Genomic DNA, 27,508 nt, shown 5'->3' on the forward strand with positions numbered 1-27,508 from the left:
ACTCATGTTACGCTTGTTGCACATTTTTGTGCAGATCCAGGTACCTCAGAGCGTGCCGGTCATTAGTTAGCTGATTGTGAGTTGCGGCAGAGACTTGAAGGTACACCTGCTATCGCATTCGCAGGACTCATAATCATCCTCTAGAGTTTTACGTTGTTACTGTTTACTTTTATTTCAAATAGTGATATATTTTTGATATTTTTAGTTACTCTTAGAAAGGCTTGTGACTTGTACTACCAGTCTTGGGACATTGTATATTTATTGATGATTGTTAGCTATGTATGGAAACTACTGGTTCATATTTAATAGTTAATTGGCTTAAATATGTTAATAACTCTCTATGTGTTAGGCTTACCTAGTCCTAGGGACTAGGTGCCATCACGACTCTTGAGGAGGGATTTTAGGTCTTGACAAGTTGGTATCGGAGCTCTAGGTTTATAGGTGCTACGAGTTATAAGCCACTTTAGTAGAGTTTTGCATACCAATACGAGACGTCTGTACTTATCTTCCAGCAGCTACAAAACTATTAGGAAACTTGACTTCTTTCATTCCTATCGTGCGAGTTATTGAATTTAGAGTTTGAGCCTTTGTCATTCTATTTTCTCACAGATAGTTAGAACATGAGCTGCAGTTCCTGATGATGATGCCCCCAGATCCAGTGTTGCTAGGATACGAGCCATAGGCAGAGGCCGAGGAGGAGCACGAGCTACAGTCAGAGCAGCAGCTAAGGAGCCACCAATAGCTCCGGTTAGGGCACAGGCACCAGAGGAGCTTGTTGTTATCCCTAGACTTCAAGAGACTTTAGCGAAGTTCCTAAGCATGTTTGGTACATTGGCTCAGGCGGGAATTGAGTCCAACTATACCAGCTACTCCATAGACCGGGTGAGGAGCTCAGACTCCCACCGCCCGTAATCTAGAGCAGCAGGCTTACATTGGTCAGGTTCCGGGTGTTATGCCGATATGGCTTGTTATTTCGGTTCAGCCTGAGGTCTGGCCAGGGGCATTAGAGGAGGAGTAAAAGAGGCTTGAGAGGTTCAAAAAGTATGATCCCTCTACTTTTAGTGGCATAACTACCGAGGATGTGCAGGGTTTCCTAGAAAAGTGTTAGCGTATTCTCTACACCATGGGTATTGTGGAGGTGAGCAGAGTTGCTTTTACTACATTTGAGCTGTCAAGAACAACGTATCAGTGGTGGCATCTTTATGAGAAAGGTAGGCCGGCTAATTCATCACCACTCACTCGGACTCAGTTTTCAGAGATGTTTGAGGTAGTTTATTCCCTAGACCCTCAAGGATGTGTGGCGCATAGAGTTCGAGCAGCTGTGCCGGGGTACTATGATGGGGTTGAAGTACGCAATGAGATTCAGCGAGTTGTCCCGACATGTACCTACCTTAGTTCCTACAGCCAGAGAGTGAGTCTGTAGGTTTATCGAGGGGCTCAGTTATGGTCTTAGATTCAGCATGGCTCGAGAGTTGGAGATAAATACTCTGTTTCAGCAGGTTGGAGGGTATGTGGGGCTGAGAGAGGGAAGACAGGGATGCTATGAGGCCTCGCGGATCGGGAGGATCTACTAATCCCTATTTTGCAGGCAGGGTGTGTCATGGTAGAGGTTTTGTGGGTCAGCCTGTTCAGTTTGCACTTTTGGCTTCAGGTGGTTCTTCAGAAATCCATGAGTCCCAGAGTACTCGTACCGGACAGCTTTCACAACCACATCAGTAGAGAGGTTGCTTTGAGTGTAGGGATATCACGCACATGATGAGGGATTGTCCCCGACTTCGGATGGGTGTACCAAAATAGAGTATTCAGGCTATGGTCTTTACTCTAATTGCTACTATACTGGCACCACCATCTAGGGGCGGAGCTCGGGCGGGTAGAGGTCATCCTAGAGGGAGAGGCCAAGCCTATTTTTATGTTTTTCCTGGTTGGACTGAGGATGCTACACCACATAATGTCATTACAAGTATGGTTGTGGTTGGTTATAGAGATGCATTAGTATCGTTTTGATCCGTCCTATTTATTGGTGAGATTCATCTTACCTTGCTTCGTATATGGTTATGTTTCATGATTCTTGTACTCTGTTGATGTGTTCACGCAGTTGGGGGATTCTATTATGATAGCCCGTGTCTATCATTCTGATTTGGTCGTTGTTGGGGTTCACAAGGCTTGGGTGGGCTTTCTATTAGCTAATACCATAGGTTTTGATGTGATTTCTGGGTGGCTTGTCTATGACTTGTGATTTGGGTGTTCTACTGGTGTGGGAAGTTTGTTATGTGTTGTGGTTTTGGTTCTACAGGATTGAGTTAATAGAGTGTCTTAGGTGTTGAGATGTTTATCTTACTTGTGATTCCGAATTTAGGATATGAACCTGGTGTTCTTTGTGGATAGGCGTGTTTGTACTGGGCTATGTGCCGCAGTGAGGTTTGGTTAGGGTAAGATTCATTGTGGTTGTTGCATGTGTCCTGCTTCTTCCTTGTGGATTGGTTCTATAGTATTTTATCGATGAGAAGTTGTACCTTTTGGACTTGTTGATAATTATCTCATATGTTTCTCTTTCTGTGTTTAGTTATAATTGGGTTGTGCTTGTTAGGTTGGATTGAGATGTATGTACCTAGGTGGCATCTTGGTGTGGCTTGTTGGTCGGGTGAGTAGTTATGATTTTCACATGTTTCTTGCATCATTGTAGGTGTTGTGAAGGTTTGGAACAAGGTTCTAGTCGATATGAGACTATTTATCGGTACCGGATTGGGTAATGGGAAGCTATTGTGGTTAGAGTTATTGCTAAAGGCATATGGGTGGTGTGTTATATCAGGTGGTTATACCTTGTGGATGTATGCATAAGCTATTACAGCTAGTTGAGGATTTCACAGTGTGTTTGTGTGATAATACGGCCCTTGGTGGATGTGAAAATTTGGTTCTAAGGCTTATCGGCATGAGTGGAAGGAATAATCTTCAGTTGTGATGATGTTGTTGGGATTATGTGGATTGATGTGACGTAAGATCACCCGAGGGCATGTGTATGGTAAGTTTATATAGTGATTTGATGGCTTGGGAAAGACCCTTGGCACGTTCGAGGACGAACATTTGTTCAAAGGGGGAGAATGTAACGACCCGACCGGTCGTTTTGAGCCTTAGCATTCCATTCAGTGGTTTGAGGTCTTGAGTGACTTCATATTATGTATTATGACTTGCATGCATGGTCGGATTTGATTTTCGGATGTTTCGCGATTTATTTGGAGGAGTGATTCTCATTTTAGAAGCTTAAGTTGAAAATGTTGACCGAGGTTTGACTTTTGTTAAAACGACCCCAGAACTATTTTTGATGGCTAGGTTCGTATCATTATTTTGGACTTGGGCGTACGCCCAAAATTAAATTCGGAGGTCCCTAGGTTTATTTGGTTTGTTTTGCCGAAAGTTGGCAATTTATAGACTTAGAATTTTGATAAGTTTGACCGTAGATTGATGGCTATCGGGTTCGAATTTTGGTTTTCAGAGTTGGAATAGGTCTGTTTTGTTAATTGGAACTTGTCTGCAAAGTTTCGTGTCATTCCGAGTTGATTTGATAGGAATCAAACACGCGGTTGTGTTTTTTGAAGTTCTTGAGTTTCATGTAAAATTTCATGCATTTTCATGTCTGTTCCTAATTATAGATGTTATTTTCGTGTTTAGATCGTATGAGCGAGTTCTTATATTTTTAGACTTGTGTTGATGTTTGGCGTGGAGCTCCAAGGGCTCGGATGAGTTTCATATGCGTTTGGAAAGTTTGAGAGAAGTGTAGAATTTTCTAGTGTTCTGGTCTAGCATTTGCGAGAAATAGGTGGCATTTACGAGTTCTCTTCACATTTGCAAAATTCACTGAGGGCTGCAGAGTTCGCATTTGCGAACTCTGGATCGCATTTGCGATAATGGCCTGGGCTAGGGAAGGATCTCTTTTGTGACCAACTGGTTGCTTTTGTGAAAAGGCCAAGGATCGCATTTGCGAGCTTTTTGTCACGTTTGTGATGAGGCCATACTTCGCTTTTGCGAAGATATGTAGCTTTTGCGATGTCTATGGGAGCTTAGTAATGTTTGCTTTTTTCTAATAATGGGCAACATCTGCGGTTGTCGCATTTGCGAACCCTGGGTCGCAGATGCGACTTCTGTAGCTGAACATAAGGGTTGAGTTACGAGATTTTGATCTTATCTTTTATATTTTGGAACCCTAGACTCGGTAGGAGGTGAATTTGAAGAGGGATTTTATACCAAACTATTGGGTAAGTGATTTTGATCAATTTCCAACTATATTTCATGATTATATCTTAGATTTAATATCAAATTTGTGAGAATCAAAGTGAATTTGTCTATGTTTTGAAAAATGTAAATTTGGGATTCGTGGAGTTATGGGTAGTCGAAATCTACCTTAGACTCGGGTTTTGACCGAACAAACCCAGGGTTGACTTTTGAGGAATTCTTCAAAGATCATAGCTCTATTTATTGGAATCGATTTCTCTTGCATTATTTGATGTTATTAAGTCGATTTTGGTTAGATTTGAGCTGAGCGGAGGTGTATTGTAAAGAAAAAACTATTTTTGAGTATTGATTGAGGGAGTTTGAGGTAAATATCTTGCCTAACTTTGTGTAGAGGAACTACCCCATAAGGATTGATTTATTTGAACTACGTGGAAGACGTGTACACGAGGTGAAGAGTGTGTACACGGCCTTATATGTGAAAATTTGACCGGTTTAGACTCTTAGGTTTCTTCTGTACATTAAATTGGCGAGACAAGGCAGATATTTACTTTATTGTTGCGCGCCTGGCGAGACAAGGGTCCTATGTCGGGGATGATGTGTGATGGCCTGGGGGCATTGTCATTTATAATATTTGTGTGGTGGTGTGACTATCTTGTGTGATCCATACATATTACGAGTTTGTATTGTGTAGTTTCCAATGTGGTATTTGGTGTCACTGATCTTACCTGTTGATTTGAGCTGTAATTGTACACTTGCACAAGCAATTGCTATAATGTGTTACCTATATCAATCTAAGAGTATGAATCTTGTTGTTTATTGACCCGGTACACGTATCCTTATATACCTACCTTCTGTGCATAAATTGGATTGTTGGTACGTGAGTTGTCCGTGCGGATTTGAGATATTATTATTATTGGCACGTGAGTTGACCATGTAGATCTGAGGCATTAATGGTATTAACACGTGAGTTGTTCATGTAGCACGTTAGTTGTCTGTGCGGTTTTAATTGATAATGTCGGCACGAGATACCAAGTGTGATTCATGATTTGGGACCCGTGATTGTGATTGTGAGGTGTGGTAACTCGGGGTGATTCTTGGGTAAATCTTGTGTAAGAGGGGTTGATTATTTGGTTGTTACTTGTTTTTCCTCACTTGGTTTCACTGGGACTTAAATCGCATTCTGATTACTTTATAGTGTTATTACCTGTTTACTCTTTGTTGCTAATTGTTTCTTCTATTTTCCATTTGCTAGTGTTGTATTGTTATTCTTTCCATGTTTAGCTTTATATTGACATTATTCTCTATTAGCTTGATATTCACACTTGTACAAGTTATTATGTCTAGTAGGTATCTTGACTGTACCTTGTCACTACTCCACCGAGGTTAGTCTTGATACTTATTGGGTACCGCTGTGGTGTACTCATGCTACACTTGCTGCACATTTATTTGCAGATCCAGGTACCTCGCTCACAGCATTCATTAGTTAGCTGATTGTAAGTTGCAGCGGAGACTTCAAGGTACACCTGCCATCGCGTTCCCAGGCCCCAGAGTCACCTTTTGGACTTTTACATTGTTATTATTTACTTCTATTTCAAATAGTGATGTATCTGACATTCTTAGTTATTCTTAGAAACGCTTATGACTTGTACTACCGGTATTGAGATATTGTACATCTATTGATGATTGTTGGCTATGTATGGCAATTATTGGTTCATATTTAATAGTTAGTTGGTTCATATGTATGGCAATTATTTAGTTAATAACTCTCTATGTGTTAGACTTACCTAGTCCTAGGGACTAAGTGCCATCACGATTCCTAAGGAAGGTTTTGGGGTCGTGACAAATATACTATTTGAATGAATAACAGTAATTGAAGATGGAAGGGGATTCCAGTGTGCTGCAAACTAGGCGAAGCAGCTCCCACTATAAGTATCTAAATAAGTTTGTAAGCTCCCTCCTGAACTCTGCTGGCGCTAGGGTCATAACTCGCAAATGAAATGTAAAATGGTAGTATGAGTACACCAACACATACTCAGTAAGTATCATCGATTGTTCTCAATAAAGTAATGTCGAGGAATTGTATCAAACTTGCTCACGTTATGAAAACAATAATAAAGTATAGAAACAACATAATTAGATATGCACGAGTCTAGCATTTATAGGAAATGCAACAAGAAAAGTCGATAATTACTAATGCATAATAAAGACTTAAGCTTTACAATCAAATGGCACTACATATGCTCTAACACTCCACGTATCGAACAATCCAGTTGTGTGCACACTGCCCGTGGTAATCAGGTGATACAATAAATAACGAGGGACGGGTTCATATTCGCACGCAATATCTAACCGCATAAACGAATTCATGTGTATATCATAGTTCACACGGACAACTCATGTTCTATAATCACAATTAAGTGTGAAATCCTAGATGCGACTTATAAACATATGTACAGTGCATGACCAACAGCCTAAACATAGTCCACATGATCAAACTCTGAAACAAATCAAAATTCAGTTACTCATAACTTTATGAGTCCAAATCTATTCTTCGATTTTTTTAATTCAAGTCCATTAAGGCATTTAAATTAATATTAAGGCGATTCTAAGTTTTCTCTAAAGTTTCATCACCATTCACCTTCAATCCCTGTTTTTAAGGTAAATCTATAAATGGATCCATGATATAATCATAAATATGAGTTAGAATTACTTACTCCAACGTCATGGATGATAATCAAATACAATTCCCCTTAAAACCGAGTTCCTAATTCTTAAAATTAATGGAGGATGAACTAAAATTACAAAATGGAGCTATTTATACTAAACTGAGATTCTGGCCTAAAAAGGCACCAGGCGCAGAGGCACCTAAAATGCATCTGGGGCAGGTGCAGCCCTCAGGTGCGGCTCACCTCTGCAGCTGCACCAGCACCAGTTTTCAATAATGTTTCAACTTTCCCCAAATATGCCAAAACTCACCGGAGGAACCCCAGGAACTCTCCAAATTATGCCAACAAGTCCCAAAATAATACGAACCTATCCAAGTTTTCGAAACATGAAACATAATGCAAAGGCTAAAGTTGAGGGATTGGGTACATTGTACTAAACAGAAACACAGTGGTATAAATAGTACTATGGCTCAAATATTATAAATCCTTCAGTGATAACATTCTTTCTCATATAAAAATTTAATAGGTTTAATTAAGAAAGAATTTGTAAATTGCAGAACAAAGAACTAATTAGCCCCTTATCAAAGTAAGCCACTAGTAAAAGGAACTCCAGTTGCAGGCAACCAAACATCTCCTTGAATTAAACTTGAAACAGTGAAGTTGACAGCATCCGTCTCATTTATCACATGGTAGCCTTGCCAAGTGACTCTATTAGTGGTCACAGACCCTGGCCCTGTGTTGGCGTATTCAGCATAATACAATGTATTGAGAGCAAAATCTCCCGACCATGGAGACCAACCAGCAAGATCAATCAAACTGTCCATAAATGATTGTATATACACCGTTCTCGAGTACTCTTTCCATGGCCTCCCTAGAAAAGTTTGAGTAGAAGCCAAGTCTTGGGCAGCTTTGATGCTGCAATTTTGGACTGAAATTCCAGTGTTTTGATTGATATCCATTCTGCCCTGTGCCGTAATGGCATTGAATTGATTAGGCATTGGGAGACGCGGATAAATGTTGCAATTTTGGAACACTACAGCAGCATTCCCGAATATGAAATCCACTGTCCCATAAATATCGCATTCTCTATAAAATTGCCTTAGGGAGTGAGTATACAAGGTGTCTTGGTACCCTTCAAAGTTACAGCCATAAAATGTGGACATGTCTGCACCATTTCTTATAGCTACCGCTTGGTGCCTGATTGATCCTGCCGTGTTTCTAAAGGTTATGTTCATAGCAACGAATCCTTTCCCGGTTACAGCTGCCAAAGAAGGTAAACAATTTAAGGGTTTAAATTATGTATTTTGATAGTGTTAAAAAAATAAAAGTTTATAGTTTTAGGAGATCTAAAGATAACTATATATGTTGTTCATAACAAGTGAGACTAATAACCTAAAAAATCAGGATGTAATCTGCTATATATATAACAAGTTAAAATAAACTAGTATAGAGCCCGTTTGGATTGGCTAAATTTAAGTAGCTTTTAAGCATTTGATGCTTAAAAGCACTTTCTAAGTGTTGGAGCTTGTTTTAGAAATAAGCAGTTATGTGTTTGGATAAAAATATTTGAGCTGAAAATAAGTTGTTCATGTGCTTGGATAAAAAGTGCTTATAAACACATTTACTGTTATAAAGACAAATATTCTTAAAACTGTTAACACTATAGATAAGTTAATTACTATAAGATCTTTAATTCTAAAATGATTCTAATCTCAATTAATTCATGTTTCAAGTCATGTCAAATTAAATTAATTGGACAAATTTTAAAATAATTTTTGTTTAAATTACTTTATCAAACAATCAATAAAAGTTAAATAAAAGACAAACACATAAATAACATATATAGTCCCAGAATATGAATAGTTGAAATTTGGTATTGAGCTTTTTACGATTGAGCAAAATCCTAATTGACAGAATAATGATAATTAAAATTGTCCACTTGCCTTCACGAGATTACACAGAAACAATGACCACATAGAAATTAAACAACTCTCTAGAAATTAATGTGATAATGTGTGCATATACGGAGGAACATTTCACTTGCGTTTTTAATTAACACACACACACACACACACACACACACACACACACACACACACACACACACACACACACACACACACACACACACACACACACACACACACACACACACACACACACACACACACACATATATATATATATATATATATATATATATATATATATATATATATATATATATATATATATATATATATATATATATATATATATATATATATATATACTGCTTTCTCGAGCAACAGTCATACATGAAAAATATAAGTAAATGAAAGAAAATCTTGAAAATGATCGAATGGATATATCAATAAAGTTACCAAATGTTGCAGAACTAAATGTAGTCCAACCATCAGCCACACTCCTGTTTCCAGTAATAATAGTCTTGTTGATCCCATCACCCGTCATCATAATATACCGTTTGTTACTGGGAATGGAAACATATTCTTCGTAAACACCAGCCACCACATGAATCAAGAAATAACCACTGCCTGCAGCAGTATTGTTGGGAGCTGCAGCCACAGCTTCATTAATAGTTATGAAGTTACCACTTCCATCAGGATTCACAACCACGCTTTGATTCACAGTCACACCATATTCATTTGACTGAAGCAGTTTCCTTCCACCAGAAAATGGAAATTTCTTCTCTGATAGTGATCGGGATTTGATAGCGGAATAACCCCATCCATGCATGAAAAGTGCTAATGAAACGCTAAAAGATTTGGCCCCATCCGATAATGGAGATAGAAGCATATTTGTCACGATTGTACCAACAGCTACATCTTTGAGACCGTCGGAACAAGTTTCTTGGTTTGTTAATATGGCACTTAGCACCGTTTGAATATCTTTAGCTTGTAACCTGTTGATACAAAATATAATTAAGTAATTAAAAATGTGCATTTTCTAACCGCTTATACTTTTAGATAAGATAGGACATACAAATCAATATGATTCGTAACATAACATGCATGACGTTCTGCAGCGTTTCAAATCTCATAGCCGCGGAAAAAGTGAAACATATATATATGATCAAACCACATGTGATGGGGTGTTTTGATGGATAATATGATTAAGTAATTTAAAGTGTGCTCTTTCTAATAGTTTAACCTTTCAAGCATGTTTGTAGAATGGATGGACTGAATGGCGCTTAAAATAAAGTCATGGTTCAAGCTACAGAGAAGTTGGCAATCTTCAAGGGCACGAATGGTGGTTTCAGGCAATGCATATCGAAGATTAAAGAGATCGTCATTGACCAAAGAAAGGAGATGATCATTCATTGATAAGGAATGGTGAAGAGAGAGACGGCCATAGTCTTGAATAGTAGCAGACTTGTTGATCGGTAACATGTATTTGCAAAATTCGGGGAATGGTGTATAGCTGCAAAAGGATTCTGAAGAAAAAGGGGAAATTGCATTTGCTGGAAAGAAAAAGGAAAAAAGCATGAGAAATGGAAGTAATGAATGAACTTTACCCATGGTTGTAACACTGGTTTCGTCCAGGTCGACGTGCAATTAATCCCTCTATTTATAGATTTATAGCTTGAAGAGTGACAAAATTTTTAAGAATAAGATTAATAAGATGCTTTGAAAAAAGTAAGTATATAAAAGCATTTTTAGATTTCAGGCACAATTGATTGTGAAGCAGTGAGGTGCCAACTGGGCAGGACTAGGATGGTTGGAATTTTTCTCGTCACTAAACAATGGCGAAGCCACATGGTTGACCACCCTTCGTCGAAAAATTACACTGTGTACAGAGGTAAAATATTATATTTTAGAGGTATATAACACATATTGAACACCCTTTGTCAAAAAAAAATTCACTTCTTTAAAATTTGAACACTCTTGAAAAAAAATTTAGTTTCGTCACTGCTACTAAAGCTCCTCTAAGGCTCCAAACTTACATGTTCATCAATTTTCCAAATTCACTGCCAACTTACTTTTTCCCCGATAGTGGGTAACATGAACTAATAAGGTTTTAACTTGATATTGAACTTCATTTACTATAGTATCCGAAAACTAGATACGTACGCGTGGAAAATGTTGAGAAATTGAAGAAAAAGTCATAGGAACAAATTTTTGCCATATATAGGACACTTCTACCACTAACTGTTTTCAAAGATTAGCGTATCTGGAATGAAAGAAACACAGACGTGTGCCCCGGCAAATCCATGGAAATTAAGATTGCTGCACATGAATGATAACCAAAAATTATGTTCGACAAAGTATTTGGTAGGGCTTCCTCTATCTGTATTAATTGGGGAGTCAAATGATATTTTCTTTAATTAAGAGTTTTCAAACTCATTTCAAATATAGCGAGTTACTAATATATTGACTTATAGTACTTTATTGTAGTTTTAAACTTTTAAATGTATTTTATAACTTTTAAAGAATTTGTAATCGACTCATACTAAAAATTAGATATTTTGAATCTTGTACTTGTAAACATTTAAACTTTATTAAATCTAACTATTTTGGACTATATTAAATTTAAAATAAATTCCAAATAAATATTATGGCTAATACACTTGGATTTAATAAGTAGTCCAAATATATTGGTCTAGTCCATTTAATTAGGTTCCAAATGAATAAAGGAAATTTTACCTCCTATAGCAAAGGTTGATACCTTATTTATTATAAGTAAATATCCTTTTAAAAAATTATCTCTTATAGCTACCTTTTATTTTTTATAGCAAAATATCTATTTATGGCCACTTCCTACTTTTAAGCTATTAAATACCATGTGTATTATTTTTCTCTCTCCCTCTCTCTTCCCTATCTCCTCCTTTCTCTTTCCTCTTTCTTCTCTTTCTCCCCCGATTTTTTCCTCCCCTGCTTTTAGAAACCCTAGTAGGGGCTGTGTTCCGCCAACGACAGATCTAGCCGGCGACCACTTCCCCCCTTCCTTGTTGTGTCACCCCTAACCCCCTCCTCCGGCCGGCGATTTCTTTCACACAGTTGTATTACACATTCTAAATTTTCTTAGATTTTGCATTGATTGTTCATATTTGCCTTGTGAGATCTGAAGAAGTTATGTCTCTAGTTTCTGTTTGATCCTTTAAATTGGTACTTCTTCAACAACTATCTTCATTTAACCGGTGGCGACGCCCCACATGGCGGTGGCTTGGATATTGGTGGATTGGGGACGGAGTTTGGAGCTGAGGAACTTGAAGAGTTTGTTACCTTTTTTTTCATTGTATTTCAATGTATCTCGCGGTATTCCATGTATTTCATTGTATTCACTGTCTTTTTTTCATTGTATTTCAATGTATCTCGTTGTATTCTATGTATTTCATTGTATTCACTGTCTTGTTGTATTCCATGAATGTATTTATATGTTTTTTTTAATTAATATAACGTATGTATGTATGTATGTATGTATGTATGTATGTATGTATATAATGTATCTGCAGTATATATTTATATGATTTTGCACTATAGATGACCTGCTATACTTCATGTAATCAATGTATTTTTATGTATTTAACTGTATTCAATGTAATTATATAATTTTAATATATAAATCTATTTGTAAAGATATCACTAAAAAATATTTAGTAAAGATACCATTAAAAAAAGAAAGGATGGATTGAATCTCTAAAGATTGCTCTGTTTTTTGGGGTATTTTTCGGTTAAGAATCTTTTCTATAATTGGAAATACAAATTTTGTGTGTTATAATTGAATTTGTTGAGTTATATTAAGAGTCCATCGCGTTAATTGATTCACTTACCGTTTTTAAACAGCTGAAGACCTTTTTTCGCAAATTTCGTTATTGTATCACGAATACAGCTTGCGAATACAGTCGAATACATTCTCTACTTAGCTGAACTCCCTTGTTTTCCGCCGAGTTTTGCTACTGTATTCATGAATACAGTTGCAAAAATACATCGAATACAGTCTATAACAAGTGAAAATATAGCTATAGGAAGTAATTTAGTAAATGGTAGCTATAGCAAGCTAATAATCACTAAAACATAGTGGTTTCTGAAAATTTCTCAATGATAAACCCAATTTATTAGGCCCAAATTACTATGGCTCATCTTAAAGCCCAGTCTCATGCCACGTGTCAAGTGATGTGGCAATCCAAGCCAAATAAATGAGGCAATGAAATCATGCCATTTGTCAAGAAAGGATGGCATATCAAGTCAAATCAACAACCAATAAAGTTGTGACAAGTGTCTAGTTGGTATTGGTCAGTTCAAACGGACTAATTAATATGCAAAGCCACATCGTTCCCTACAATTATAAATAGAAGCCTTCATAAAGCTAGAAGACACTAGAAGTGAGAACAAGAATCAAGCAGAGAGCTCATGGATCAAAGGTTGCAAATTTCTCCACAAACTATAAGTTCAAGCACTCAAGCTACAAGATCAAGAACGAAGGCAAACCAAATATCAAGGCGTTCATGATCAAATTACTTGTTCGTGGCGGATAATTAAATCAAGTTCAAAATGGAGATTCAAGACCATGCTTCACAGGCTCTTGAATCAAAATCAAAATCAAGCTCATCAAGATAGTTTATATTCTTGAAGAATCAGAGGAACACTATAAAAATTGTAATGCTAATCATTTATTGAAATCAAATACTACATTTTTATGCAATTTTCTTGCCTTGATTATTTATTTTTCTCTATGCAAAAATTTTTTGTTACAAATTTTTGGCACACCCGGTGGGACGATCTCTACCCCTCATCTCTTCAATTACCAAATTTTAAGAACACTGAAATGGCTCCAAAGAAGACCAATTTCAAATTCGCTACTACTAAGGCCACAGATTCCAAGTTTTCCTCTGATGTGAAAAACTTGCTAGACGCTACTATGGAAAGCATATGACCGATCACTAGGAACAAAGAAAACTTTCTGGGACAACATGCTTTTCAAATTCTATCTGCACTGATTCCTATCTTTAATTTTTGATCCTCAAAGGGGGCAAGATCCTTTTCAACTGAATTGGAAGAAGGAGAGAACATTGCTGAAATTGTTGAAAAGACATTGGCTCTACTTAGCCCCTCTAGATCTAAGAATCTCATCATACAAGATGATGATGATGTCTTGATCACTGAATTTGCTCCAATCACTCCACATGAGTTGTTCCACTCAAAGTACGATGTAAAAGAAAATCCATGTTTTACTCCACCATCCACGGCAATTAACCAACCAAAGGTGACTAACACTTCAACTGTTAAAGAAAAACTCGCAAATTTAACAAAGGCAATTGAGGAGTCAACGAAGCATATGCAAGATCAAGATAATAAAATTGTCAAGTTGACAAATAGTATTGAAAAAATGATGGAGGGAGATTCAAGTCATGCACCTGGGAAGCTCCCTATGATGCAAGATAAATGAGACTCATCCGCAAGGCAAATAATGACACCTAAGGAACTTCAAATTTCATCTGATAGGGCAATTCCCATTGACTAGTTGAAAGACTTCACTATGGGAACCATTAAAGACAAGTACAGTATTGCCGCCAAGTATTCTCTCGCATATGCGAAGAAATATACTTCATGAATTGATAGTTTGAAGATGCTTATGGGTTATTAACCTTCAAAATTTCAACAATTTGATAGTAAAGGAAATTCAAAGAAACACATTACACACTTCGTTGAAACTTGTAATAATACTGGAACCTATGGAGATTATCTTGTCAAGCAGTTCGTTTGCTCCTTAAAAGAAAATGTTTTTGGTTGGTACACTGGTCTCGATGTTGGTTTCATAGATAGCTAGGAGAAACTTGAACATGAATTTCTCAATAGCTTCTATAGCACAAGGCAAACTGTAAGTATAGTTAAACTCACAAACCCCCGTCAATAGAAGGATGAGCTGGTCGTTGATTTTATCTATCGATAGACGAATGCAACCTCAACTGCAAAGACATACTTAGTCAAGCTTTAAAAATAGAAATGTGTATCCAAGGAATATATTGGGGACTTCGCTACATTCTACAAGGTATCAAGCTTAAGTCTTTGAAGAATTAGCTATACTTGCTCATGATATGGAGTGAAGTATATTTTCAAGTGGAATCTTGCTTATGAATCTTGCAAAGGGAAGGATAAACAAGAAATAAAATGGGGGCAAGTTTATACCAAAGTCTGAGAGTAAAGAATCAATGAATGTTAATGCCCCACCATTAAAGGTCACTACAAAAATGAGTAAGAAGCAAAATATGAAGACAACATCCTTAGAGGATAAAACTTACCGAAATTTAACTTTGAAGGAAATGCAAGTGAAGAAGTATCCATTCGTGGACTCCGATGTTCCAGCAATTTTTGAAGAACTCATTGAGTTACTTGAAATGAAGCATCCAGATGAAGCTGGAAAGACTAATGATTTAAATTATTGCAAATACCATCGGTTGATTAGCCACCCTATTGAAAAATACTTTATTTTCGAGGATAAAGTCATGTACTTGACCGATGAAGGAAAAATATAGCTCGAGGATGAGAAAGAAAGTTCGAATCAAGTCTCTGTCACTTTTGGTTGACTTAATCCCATTATTCTTTGCAATTTTGTCGAAGTACATGAATATGAGGGCATCCAAACTACATCACCATCAAAGATGATTAAATTTGGTAACTTTTAACCTCTTGACGTGAGCAAATCATTGCTAATCCTTATAGTGAATAAAGTAATAGTGGAGGAAAGATCTCAATAAGGAAGTGAATCACATGATGGTAAAACTGGTTATGAAGGTTGGATTCTTGTGACTCGGTGGAGACGTTGCAAGACAAATTCACAAAAGGAGTCAAACAAAAAATTAACTATGGGAAAAGTGGTGAAAAGGCCCAAGAAGAGAAGGGTAAATAAGAATTTTAATAAAACAAAAATGGAAGAGAATCACTATCAACGACTACGTCATCTAGTGACAGTGTAAGAATTTCTGTCAAGCTGATTGCGCATGCAAGTTTCCTGTGAAGATATCAAGGCCTCATGTTGTAAAGTAGATGAAGAAGAGACAACGAAAGAAGATCCGTCATTGCTGCCACCTTCTCAAGAACTCACTGAGCATCTCTTTGAAGAAGTGGACACTTGTGATGTACAAATCACACCTACTAATGATGATTTTTGCTAGGTAAAACACATCATAATTGTCCCATGTTTGTTGGCTTTGTGCGTGAGCAGAGAGTGAGTAGAATTTTGATTGATGATGGATCTGGCATTAATATTCTCCCAGTTCGTACTGTCAAAGAGCTTGGTATACCAATGGATGAACTATATAAAAGTCATTTGATGAATCAAGGAAGGTAAAAAGTTATATGGACTATCAAATTGGAAATAAATATAGGAGATATGCATTCGAGTACATGGATGAACATGATCGATACAAAGACCTCATCTTGTTAGGAATGACATGGATACACGATAACAAAGTGGTTTCATCCACTTATCATCGATGCTTAAGTACTGTAAAGATGGGGCTGAAAAGAAGGTAGTTGTTGATGATAAGCTTTTCACCGAGACAGAATCATACTTTGCTGATGCAAAATTCAAATTAAAGAATTATTTGTCAAAGGAGGTTAAGTTTGATGATGTGATGTCGATCAAAAATATTGCAAAAAAGGCTGATGTTACAACTGGTAAGGCAAATATTACGGTCAAAAGGATCAATTACTCTATGATAGGAACAAGATAAAATAAGATATCTTCAAGTAATAAAGTGAATCATATTCTTTGTTATGTCCCAAAGGCAACGAAGGTTGAAGATCCATCTTCTGAACTACAAGATAATGTATTAAGAGGCTTGACCCATCCTATCAAGCGAATTGATGCAATTAAGTCGTCCACAAAGTTGCTTATAGGGTTTGTCAAATCATCAAACCACAATCTGCTTCTAAATCTAGTGCTTCATGCAGAGCGCACATATAAGGGCCTTGACCCAAATGCCTACAAGTTGTTAGCAAAAGCTGGATATGATCCCAATGAACCATCCAAATTGGGAAAGCTCCCACATGAAGCTTTTAACCCTACTCAAAAGATGATGATGGAGAAAGGCATGAAACAATCATGTGAAGGTTTGGTTACAAACAACCCACACCAATCAATATCTCCATAAAAAGAGCAAGTTGTAACTACATTACTACTAAAGAAGAGTCTACAATATATAATGAGTAGCCTTTTGTGTTTGATCGACATACAAACAAAGGACCTCGGTGTTTGATAGATTGGGACCATTGTAGATGGGACACAAGTTCCATGGAAGTAATAGAAGGATCGAAGCACCTATCTTCACTAAAAAGTAAATTTCAACCATAGACTGCCTAAGTTTGGTTCCTTCTAAAATGAAGCGAGAGACAAAACTTGCAGTTTTATCCTAAGAGGTCCTCAAAGCAGGCTCATGCTAAAGAACGTGAAGAAGATGAAGAAAGTGTAGGGTTATCATATCATATCACCATTCATGACGAACAAAATGCTTCATCTCATGCGAAAGTCGAGGAAAAGTGGCTTGATATTAATTTATGTCATCACATATATTTCAATGATGGTGATCCTAAAGAGGATGAAGACACTAAAGATGCACCACCTGAGCTTGAAGAAGGGGTAAAGATAATGGTTGATACACTAAAAGAAGTCAATCTCGGAGTTGTTAAAGATCCAAAGCCCACATATGTAAGTTGATAATAGGTGAATTGGACTATAATTAGGCCGTAAAGAACCACCTTCTTGTATAGTTTTTATGGTAAAAAGTGATAACAAAATGCTCTGATTAGTGCTTTTCATGCTTTGCAGGCTATATACAATAAAAAAATTTATGGAGTACTTTTGGGATCAATTACGGAGAAAAAGAGGCCAATCTTACAATATCCGCTAAGTGCACCACGCGAAGGCAGCAAAACCAGAACTGGAGATGGACTGCTGCGGTCCCGACGTAACCGCGGTCGGACCGCGGCAGAAGGCTGTTGCGGATTCTGAGAGGCTAGTTGGCCGCGGTCCTGGCGTAACCGCGGTAGGACCACGATAGGAAGCAGAAAATTGAGGGACTGAAGTTCAAAACACGGGATTTTTAGCCCGAAACCCTATATTAAACAATAGAACTCGCCAAAGGGAGGCATGTAATGTTTTAGAGAGTACTTTGGCAAGAAAAACAAGTGTGAGAGATCACCCAAAACATCATAATTTCTTCTTCTCTTTATTTTTCTGGCAATTTTGATCATGAATATTTTCATAGTTTATTTACCCATTGTCATGAGTAGCTAAATACTTTGTCTAGGGTTTTGATGGAACCTATTGAAGGATGAACTTCTTGATTATGTTAATATAGTTTGCCAGTTTAATCTCTATTTGTTCAACTACGTGTTTATTGTAGTTAATTGACAGGATCCTCAATTAGTTGTGCCTAATTAGTGTGTATAACTCGGGAGAGAGTGCATATTTAGGTGATTGTTGAACAACACCACTCCCAAAGTATAAGAGGGATCTATAACTGCGGGTTTAAAGGCGGAATTAGGGATAACGAAGTCTTGGGTGTTATCTAAAGTGAACTGTAATAAACAAAGCCAGCTAGCGTATCTCGAGTGAGTGCGTCTAGTAAATTATCGTGATTACTCGGGAGAGATTCACTGTAAAAAGAGTGTTCATAATTGATAGAGATGTGTTGGTAAATCTATATGAAACATAAACAGAAGGGATTCCATCAATAGGGGAAATCACTACCTTAGAACCTTCTCATTAGTGTTCACAACTTAAGCATATTTAGTTTACAACTGTTTATTGACTTTCAATCTTAGTTATTAAATATACCATCAACCGTTATTCACAACGTTTGAGGAAGTTGAATCTAAAGAATTTAGTAAGTCCAATGAAAGTAATTGATAGGTTAATTCTCTGTGGATTCGACTCTGGGCATAAATACTCAGGTTATATTTGCAACGTCCGCATTGTCCTTTTATAAGGCATAGTTGGGTGTGATCAAATTTTGGCATTGTTGCCCGGAAATTAACGATGTTATCAATTACAATTGAAAGAAGTACAAAAATTCTTATTGTAGTCATTTTTTCTCTATACCCAATTTTTACATTGAAATTTTAACGTTTGTTGACTTGGTTGCACAGGTGCATGCCTAGAAACTCATCGAGATCTGGTAAAGTATTTGAAGCATTATCAGATCCCGAGAAAGTTTTCAAGGCCTTGAATCGGGCTAATTGGAAAAACAAACAACAACCAACAACTGCACAATTCGAAACAGTCATGAGGGATCACGAGGAAAACCCAGCAGTACCAATAGTGCCAGAGGCTGCTCTCTATGACTGGGCACAACCCACAGCTGAAAATCTGTCCACAGCCATTGTAGTTCTGCAGATACAGGCTGAGTCATTCCAAATTACGAATAACATGTTGCACTTGTTGCAGAACAAGGGACTATTTTCGGGGTCGCAAGTCGAAGATCCTCAGCAGCACTTGAAGAACTTCCTCTCTATATGCAAAACCCAAAGGCAGCCCAACGTAACTCCTGAAGCAATCAAACTGTTATTATTTCCATTCTCAGTGACAGGAGCTGCCCAGACTTGGCTAAACTCACTTCCCATAAATTCTATAACAACTTGGGATGAGTTAGTCAGGCAATTCCATAACAAGTTCCACCCACCCAATAAGACTGCTCAACAAATTGATGAAATTTTGAGTTTTAAACAGAGACCAATGGAGACACTGCATGAAACATGGGAGCGCTTTAAAGGGATGCTGGTTATATGCCTGTACCATGGTATTCCAAATTTGATGTTGGGGCAGCGGTTTTACATGGGATTGTGAGATAGCGTGAAGAACATTGTTGATGCTTCAGCTGGTGGAGCATTTTTGAGCAAAACATGGAGAGAAGGCCAGAGTCTGCTTGACAAGATGGCACAAAATTCGGGATGGACAACCAGGAATGCACCTATCACTCCAGTGGTTCACTCAGTGCCCTTAGATCCATCCAACTCTATGGCTAAAAATATGGCCACCTTATTGACACAGATGAGTATACTCACCAAAAATGTGGAAGAGTCAGGGCAGAAGCAGCAGGTACACATCGTAGATACTACCAATGGGGGATTGTGAGCATCTTGCATTAGTCAGCCAATCGGTAACCAATGGAATGCAGAACATGATCATCACCACTACCCTGAAGACATGAATTATGTGTCTAATTATGGAGGCCAGAGACAGGGTGGTCAGAATTGGGGCCAGCAAAATCAGCAATACAGGCTAGTCCATGCACAATTCAACAATGGAAACATGGGAGGTATGAGTCCCCCCTAACAATATGGCACCTTACCCAAGGCCACAGGGATATAATAATCAGAATCAGTAGCAGGGGTATCACCCTCCTCAGCAGCAGCATGGTGGAAGGCAGGAAGATGGGTTTGCTAGACTTGAGGCAATGATGCAGCAGGTTATTGGGTCTAATGCAAAGATTAATGAGAGAGTGGATGCACATGATGCAGCAATCAAGAATATTGAAGTGCAGGTGGGCCAAATTTCTATGTCTCTGAACAATCGTGCTCATGGGACACTACCTGCAGACACCTAGATAAATCCAAAAGATCAAGGCCCAAAGTAGCTGATGGCGGTAAGTCTATGTAATGGCAGAGATCTGGATGTAGAGCAAGAGAGGGCTCGAGACACTAGACAAGCTGAGACACTTATACCAATGCCCATTGAGCTGGATGAGTCAACGAAACTGACAGAGGTGTCAGTCCAGCCTGCCCAGGAAGAAAATAGCATTCAGAATGCGACCGAGAAAGAAGCTGAGACAGTCCAGGAACCAGTAGTTGATGTAGCAGCTGATAAGGATCAATCCCAATTGATTGGGAAGAAGAGACCTCCTGCACCTTTCCCTCAGAGGCTGGCTAAGTACCAAAAGGAGGAACAATACAAGAAGTTCTTCGAAATGCTGAAACAAATCCAGGTAAATATACCATTGATTGAAGCTTTGAAGGAGATGCCTGGGTATGCAAAAATGATGAAGGACTTGATGTCCCGAAAGTTTGATTTCCAAGACTTGGCCACAATTACTCTTACTCAGACATGTAGTGCAGTGGTGACTAGACCAATTGCAGAAAAGCTGTCTGACTCAGGGAGCTTTACAATTCCATGCACTATTGGTAATTTTGCTTTTGCTAAAGCACTGTGTGATCTAGGGGCCAACATCAATCTTATGCCCCTGGCGATTTATAAGAGGCTGGGCATTGGAAGAGCTAGACCCACCTCTATGTTGTTACAACTGGTTGACAAGACAGTGAAACGACCCTCTGGTATACTGGATGATGTGCTAATTAAGGTAGGGAAATTTGTGTTCCCTGCAGATTTTGTGATCTTAGACTGCATAGTGGATGAAGAGATTCCCATAATTTTGGGAAGACCATTCTTGGCCACAGGGAGAGATCTCATTGATTGTGAAATCAGGGAGCTCAAGATGAGATTGAACGAACCGGGGAGCTCAAGATGAGATTGAACGACCAAGTGAATTCGCTAATTGTTCTCTTATTGATGCCGTGGATGTAATCGTAGAGACTGATGATGAGGTGCTAACCATTGAGGATCCCCTTGCTACATGTTTAATGAATTTGGATGAGGTGAATGGAGAGGAACTGGCGGAATGGGTGTTGGCATTAGAGGGTAGAGGGTTCTGGGATAGAACTCTAGAATTTGAGCCCTTGCACTTGGAAAATCGAGAGACTCCTCCAGCCAAGCCATCTATCGAAGAACCACCAAAGCTGGAGTTAAAGCCATTGCCCAACCATCTCAGGTATGAATTCCTTGGACCTAACTCCACATTACCTGTTATTATCTCATCTAGTTTGTTAGATGTGCAGGCGCAAAAACTCTTGCAGGTACTTAAGGAGTGCAAGACTGCCATTGGGTGGACCATGGCAGACATAAAGGGGATCAGCCCCGCCTACTGTATGCACAAAATTCTACTGGAAGAGGGACACAAACCTTCCAGGGAACACCAAAGAAGGCTGAACCCTAACATGAAGGAAGTGGTGAAGAAGGAAGTAATAAAGTGGTTAGACGCGGGAATTATCTTCCTAATCTCTGATAGCAGCTGGGTTAGCCCAGTTCAATGTGTACCTAAAAAGGGTGGCATGACGGTAGTTAAGAATGATAACAATGAATTGATCTCTACAAGAACAGTCACGGGCTGGAGAATTTGCATGGATTATAGAAAGCTAAATCTAGCCACCACTTCCCACTTCCCTTCATTGATCAGATGTTAGACAGACTGGCAGGGAGGTCACACTTCTGTTTTCTGGATGGGTACTCAGGATACAACCAGATCTCCATTGCACCGGAGGACAGAGAGAAGACCTCTTTCACTTGCCCTTATGGCATTTATGCCTTTCGGAGGAAGCCCTTTGACCTATGCAATGTACCCGCCACATTCCAACGGTGCATGATGGCCATATTCACTGACATGGTAGAGGACATAATAGAGGTGTTCATGGATGACTTCTCAGTGGTGGGGAATTCATTTGATGAGTGCCTGATAAATCTGACACGTGTGCTGAAATGGTGTATCGAGACTAACTTGGTTCTGAACTGGGAGAAGTGCCACTTCATGGTACAAGAAGGCATAGTCTTGGGGCACCGGGTGTCAAGAAAAGAAATTGAGGTGGATCGTGCTAAAGTGGATGTAATAGCAAAGCTATCGCCTCCAACTTCAGTCAAAGCAATCAGAAGCTTCCTTAGGCATGCCGGTTTCTACCAGAGATTCATAAAAGACTTCTCAAAAATTGCCAACCCTCTCTGTAAGTTGTTAGAAAAAGATCACCCTTTCTTGTTTTCTGATGATTGCAGGGTAGCATTCGAGGAGCTGAAAAAGAGACTGGTCACAGCACCTATCATTGTAGCCCCCAACTGGGAGCAACCATTCAAAATCATGTGTGATGCCAGTGACTACGCAGTGGGGTCAGTGCTAGGACAGCGGAAGGACAAGCTGATGCATCTAATATACTATGCTAGTAGAACGCTGAGTGGAGCCCAGCTGAACTATACTGTGACTGAGAAGGAGATGTTGGCTGTGGTGTTTTCTTTCGACAAGTTCAGATCATATCTGATTGGTTCTAAGGTAATTGTATACACTGATCATGTAGCTCTCAGGTACTTGATTGAGAAGAAGGAGTCTAAGTCGCGTCTGATTTGTTGGGTGTTGCTGCTGCAAGAATTCGACCTTGAAATTTGTGACCGTAAGGGCACAGAGAACCAAGTCGCTGATCATCTATCACGACTTGAGGGAGCTGAAAATGCAGTTGAGGTTGAAGATATCCTGGAAACCTTTCCAGACGAGCAGCTGCTCGCTACTAATCTTAAGGAAGCACCATGGTATGCAGACTTTGCAAATTACCTGGACTGCGGTATAGTTCCCTATGACCTTTCATCTGTACAAAAGAAAAAGTTTTATCGTGACTGCCGCATGTATTATTGGGATGAGCCTTACCTGTTTAGAATTTGTGTTGATAATATGATCTGGAGGTGTGTCCCCGAGATAGAACAATCTTCTATTTTGCAGGCTTGTCACGCATCGGCTTATGGAGGACATTTTGGAGGGGTCAGGACAGCTGTGAAAGTGCTTGAGGCCGGATTCTTTTGGCCAACAGTGTTTAAAGATACGCACCAATGGGTGAAGGGCTGCTATGAATGTCAGCGGACCGGGGACATTTCCCGTCGCCATGAGATGCCCATGAACCCAATTCAAGAGGTGGAAGTGCGTGATGTCTGTGGGATTGGCTTCATGGGTCCCTTTATCGGCTCCTATGGCAATAAGTACATACTTGTTGCTGTGGATTACGTGTCTAAATGGGTAGAAGCTGCAGCGTTACCCACTAATGATGCAAGAGTGGTGGTGGGTTTTTTGAAGAAAAACATATTCAACAGATTTGGGACACCAAGAGTGATTATCAGTGACGGAGGCACTCACTTCTGTAATAGAGCTTTCGAGAAGTTGTTTGCAAAGTATGATGTACGCCACAAGGTGGCTACCCCTTATCACCCGCAAACTAGTGGGCAGGTTGAAGTGTCCAACAGAGAGATAAAGAGTGTGCTAACCAAGACTGTGAACGCCACAAGAACTGATTGGGAGAAAACGTTAGATGATGCACTCTGGGTCTATAGAACTGCTTTTAAAACACCGATTGGTATGTCACCATATAAGCTGGTGTTCGGGAAGGCCTGCCATTTGCCAGTGGAACTTGAACTTAGAGCGTGGTGGGCACTGAAACAGCTGAATCTAGACATCGAGGCTGCGGGCACAACAAGAATCACAGAATTGCATGAGCTCGACGAGTTCAGACATCTTGATTTTGAGAGCATAAGGTTGTACAAGGAAAGAATGAAGAGGTTGTACGACAAGAACATTATGGAGCAAAATTACAATACTGGAGATATGGTGTTGCTTTATAACTCACGATTAAGGCTATTTCCGGGTAAACTCGGGTCACGATGGTCTGGACCATTTAGAGTGGTCAAAGTTTTCCCTTCAGGTGCTGTCGAGATTGCCATAGAGAAATACTCTCATACATTTAGAGTCAATGGGCAGAGATTGAAACTATATGTGGGCATGAGCGAAACAAAGGAAGTGTCTGAGCTACACCTGACTGAACCACAGAGGTCAAGCGAGCCTTAAATGTGCTCATCTACATTGTGCCGCGACGTTAAATCAGGCGCTGTGTGAGAGGCAACCCACAAATGTGTTGTAAGTGTAATGCATAACTTCATGAAAAAAAAAAGTAGCAGGAACACGCCCAGACCGCGGTCTCAACATAACCGCGGTCGAACCGCGGTCAAGGACCTCCTCTGAAAGAAGTCTACCGCGGTCCTAGTGTAACCACGGTAGGACCGCGATCAAATACCTCCTCTGAAAGAGGTTTACCGCGGTCCCAGCATAACCGCGGTAGGACCGCGACAGATCAGCGCGGGCCAGGTAAGTTGCAGAATTGTTTTTATTTTTTTTCTATCCCCCCCCCCTTTTTAATAAACCTAACCCCCCACTATTCCCACATCCCCTTCTTTCTTCTCTTCTCTCTTTCACACCATCTCCTATCCCTCAAACCCCCATTGTTGCCCCTCCTTTCTTCTCCATCTCTCTTCACCACCTATCCCTTCCATTCATCCTCAAGGTAAGCTTCTCTATTCTTTTCTCGTTCTTTTCCATAACTTAGTGTAATGAGTAGTCTAAATTAGTTTCAATTAAACCCTAGGTAGTGTTTTAGTGTAAATTTTTTATTTTTTTATTTTTTTCTTTCTTTTCTTTCCTTTTCTCCATTATTTGCTTCTTTTGGCCATGATTGATGCTTAAATGGTTGGGTTTTTATTGTGCTTAACTTGGGGGCGATTTTTAAAATGTTTGGAGGCCTAAACAAATTTTTTAGGGTGAAGCTTGGTGGAGGGGCCTAAATGGCCGAAAATTAGGGTGTGTTGTAAAATTTTAGAGCACTTTGTGCCCTTCTTAGTTTGTGGTGGTGGTAGCATTTGACATGATTCGCTTGTGGGAGATTGTGTGGGGTATTATATGGTGGAATTGTAGAATTAATAGTAGTTTGAGGGCAATAGTGGAGGTTGTCAACTTTGGGCACCTTACTAATTGGGTATACTGGCATTGATTGACAAAAGAAAACTGTTTGGTGCCATCGGGTGGCGAAGTCTGAGTACCCATCCGACTGGCACATGTTAGGATGCATCTGATTGTTACCCTGAATTGTCTGCAGGTAATATGGCCCGAAAAAGGCGAAAGAGCTCGGCAAGCACTTCCCAAATGCCAATATATGATGCCACCAGGTTCCAGTCACAGGAGGCAGAGGACGCGGTTCATGCTAAGGCCACCAAAAGCTTTATCCCTGAGATTCCTGTTGACAGGGCTACCCTCCGTATGGAAAAAGAAGACATGTATAAGGAAATCAGACGGAGGGAGATGGAGTTCTTGTTTAATGAACCTAAGACGGAAAACCCAATATTAGTCCGGGAGTTCTACGCGAACTGCCCGGAACATTTGTGCCGGTCTGTGATTGTGCGAGGCAGGGTGGTAGATGCCTCAATTCTGAAGATTTGCCAGGTCTTGCAGCTGCCCCAGTTCACTGGTGACATTGATCATTACCACGACGCCCAGGGGTCACTTGGGACAATATGATTGAGATAATCTGCGCAGGGGGTCGACCAATCTGGCTATAGGAAAACATTTCCCTTCACTCCAAGTCGTTCACACATGAGGCTAAGTGCTGGTTCACCATTATTTGTAGTCGGTTATTGCCCACGGGCAACACGACAGATGTGAACCACCTACGGGCTCTATTGGTGTGGTGCTTCGTCACCAAGAAAGACTTTGATGTGGCGAGAATTATTGGAGATGAAATGATCCTTCGGTCACCTCTGCTATCTAAGAGGTTTTACTTCCCCTCACTTGTGACGAGGTTGTGTCTGCTGGATAGTGTCCCCACCAATCCTACAGATGGAGCTTTGCCCGCAAAAGCGGCATTCAGAGCTTCAAAGATCACAATGGGCAGAGATGCACCCACAACCATTGAGCTTGATGATGAGGATGAAGCCCCAGCACCCATGGCACCATCCAGGAGATCGTATGATGGAGCCGGATCCTCGGGCAGGGTTCTCTAGATCACAGTCCAGCCGACCCATGTTGCATTCTTTGGAGGAAGAGGTGGCAGATCTTCGCTCCTCGGTGGATGGCCTGCATGTGCGTATGGATGTCATGTTTCAGCGGCAGGCCAGGTCTGAGAGCCAGATGATAGCTTAGTTCCGTGCTTTGGGGAGGGCTTGTCATGTGGATCCCAGCACCGTCTCCGACTCCGAGTGATGCTCAGGGAAGTCTTCTTACCCTTCTGCACTTTATTTGTGTTATGACATGGGGACATGGCATATTCTTTTTGTGTGGGGTGGGAGACTTGCTTTAGTGGTGTATTGTTAGTGTACATATACATTGAGTATGTTGTAGTTCTATATCTTTGTTGTTATGTATAATTGGTTGTACTCACCTTAGAAGTAACTAACTTGGCCCAACGACGGACACTTGTCGACGGGTCTCTTGAGGGTCAAAGTCGGGTTTAAAATAAATAAATAAATAAATGTAGGAGACTCTTCCTGAGGACGGACCACTTGGACAGTACTCTTGAGGGAAGTAGTCCATTTAGATTTTTTTATTTTATTTTTCTTTTTAGGTAGTGTAGTAATTCCCCCTTGGTTTTTCTTTTGACCACGGTTCTTTTCCAAAGGCTTTTCTTGAACCGGGTTAGGTAGATTTTTCTTTAATATTTTTAGAACCCTTAGGACTCTATTGGACTAAGATGGGTGAGGGTAAGAATGCAACCCGTAATGTACACACCTGCAAATAACTAAAACGAACTTGAGGGTGCGACGTCTAGGCTCGTTTGTAGACTCGTAATTTTATGCCTTAATTCTGCACACATTGTCTTTCTTGAATGCTCACGTGAGTGTGTTGACAAACTAATTTGGAATGAGTTACATGCCAAGTATGTGTGAGATAATACTTGTATTCTGTGCTTGCATGCGATACCTAGAACTTGCCCTGTGTGTTTGCAAAACGAAATAGAAGTTGTTTGGTCTTAGAGATGATTGAGGCATTTCCTTGT

The 27,508-nt window shown here is 39.5% G+C and overlaps 1 protein-coding gene across 1 annotated transcript; it reads right to left on the minus strand.

Moving 5' to 3' along the window:
• Positions 1–7,474: 7,474 nt before the first annotated feature.
• On the minus strand, positions 7,475–10,411 carry LOC107803222 (pectinesterase-like). The gene is made up of 3 exons (XM_016626859.2): positions 10,044–10,411; positions 9,257–9,795; positions 7,475–8,154 (listed from the first exon to the last, which is right to left on the minus strand). Exons 1-3 carry the CDS (start codon positions 10,409–10,411, stop codon positions 7,475–7,477), a joined length of 1,587 nt encoding a protein of 528 aa, XP_016482345.2.
• Positions 10,412–27,508: the final 17,097 nt, after the last annotated feature.

This window comes from Nicotiana tabacum, chromosome 5 (assembly GCF_000715075.1).
Source record: "Nicotiana tabacum cultivar K326 chromosome 5, ASM71507v2, whole genome shotgun sequence".
In the NCBI taxonomy this organism is placed as follows: Eukaryota; Viridiplantae; Streptophyta; class Magnoliopsida; order Solanales; family Solanaceae; genus Nicotiana; species Nicotiana tabacum.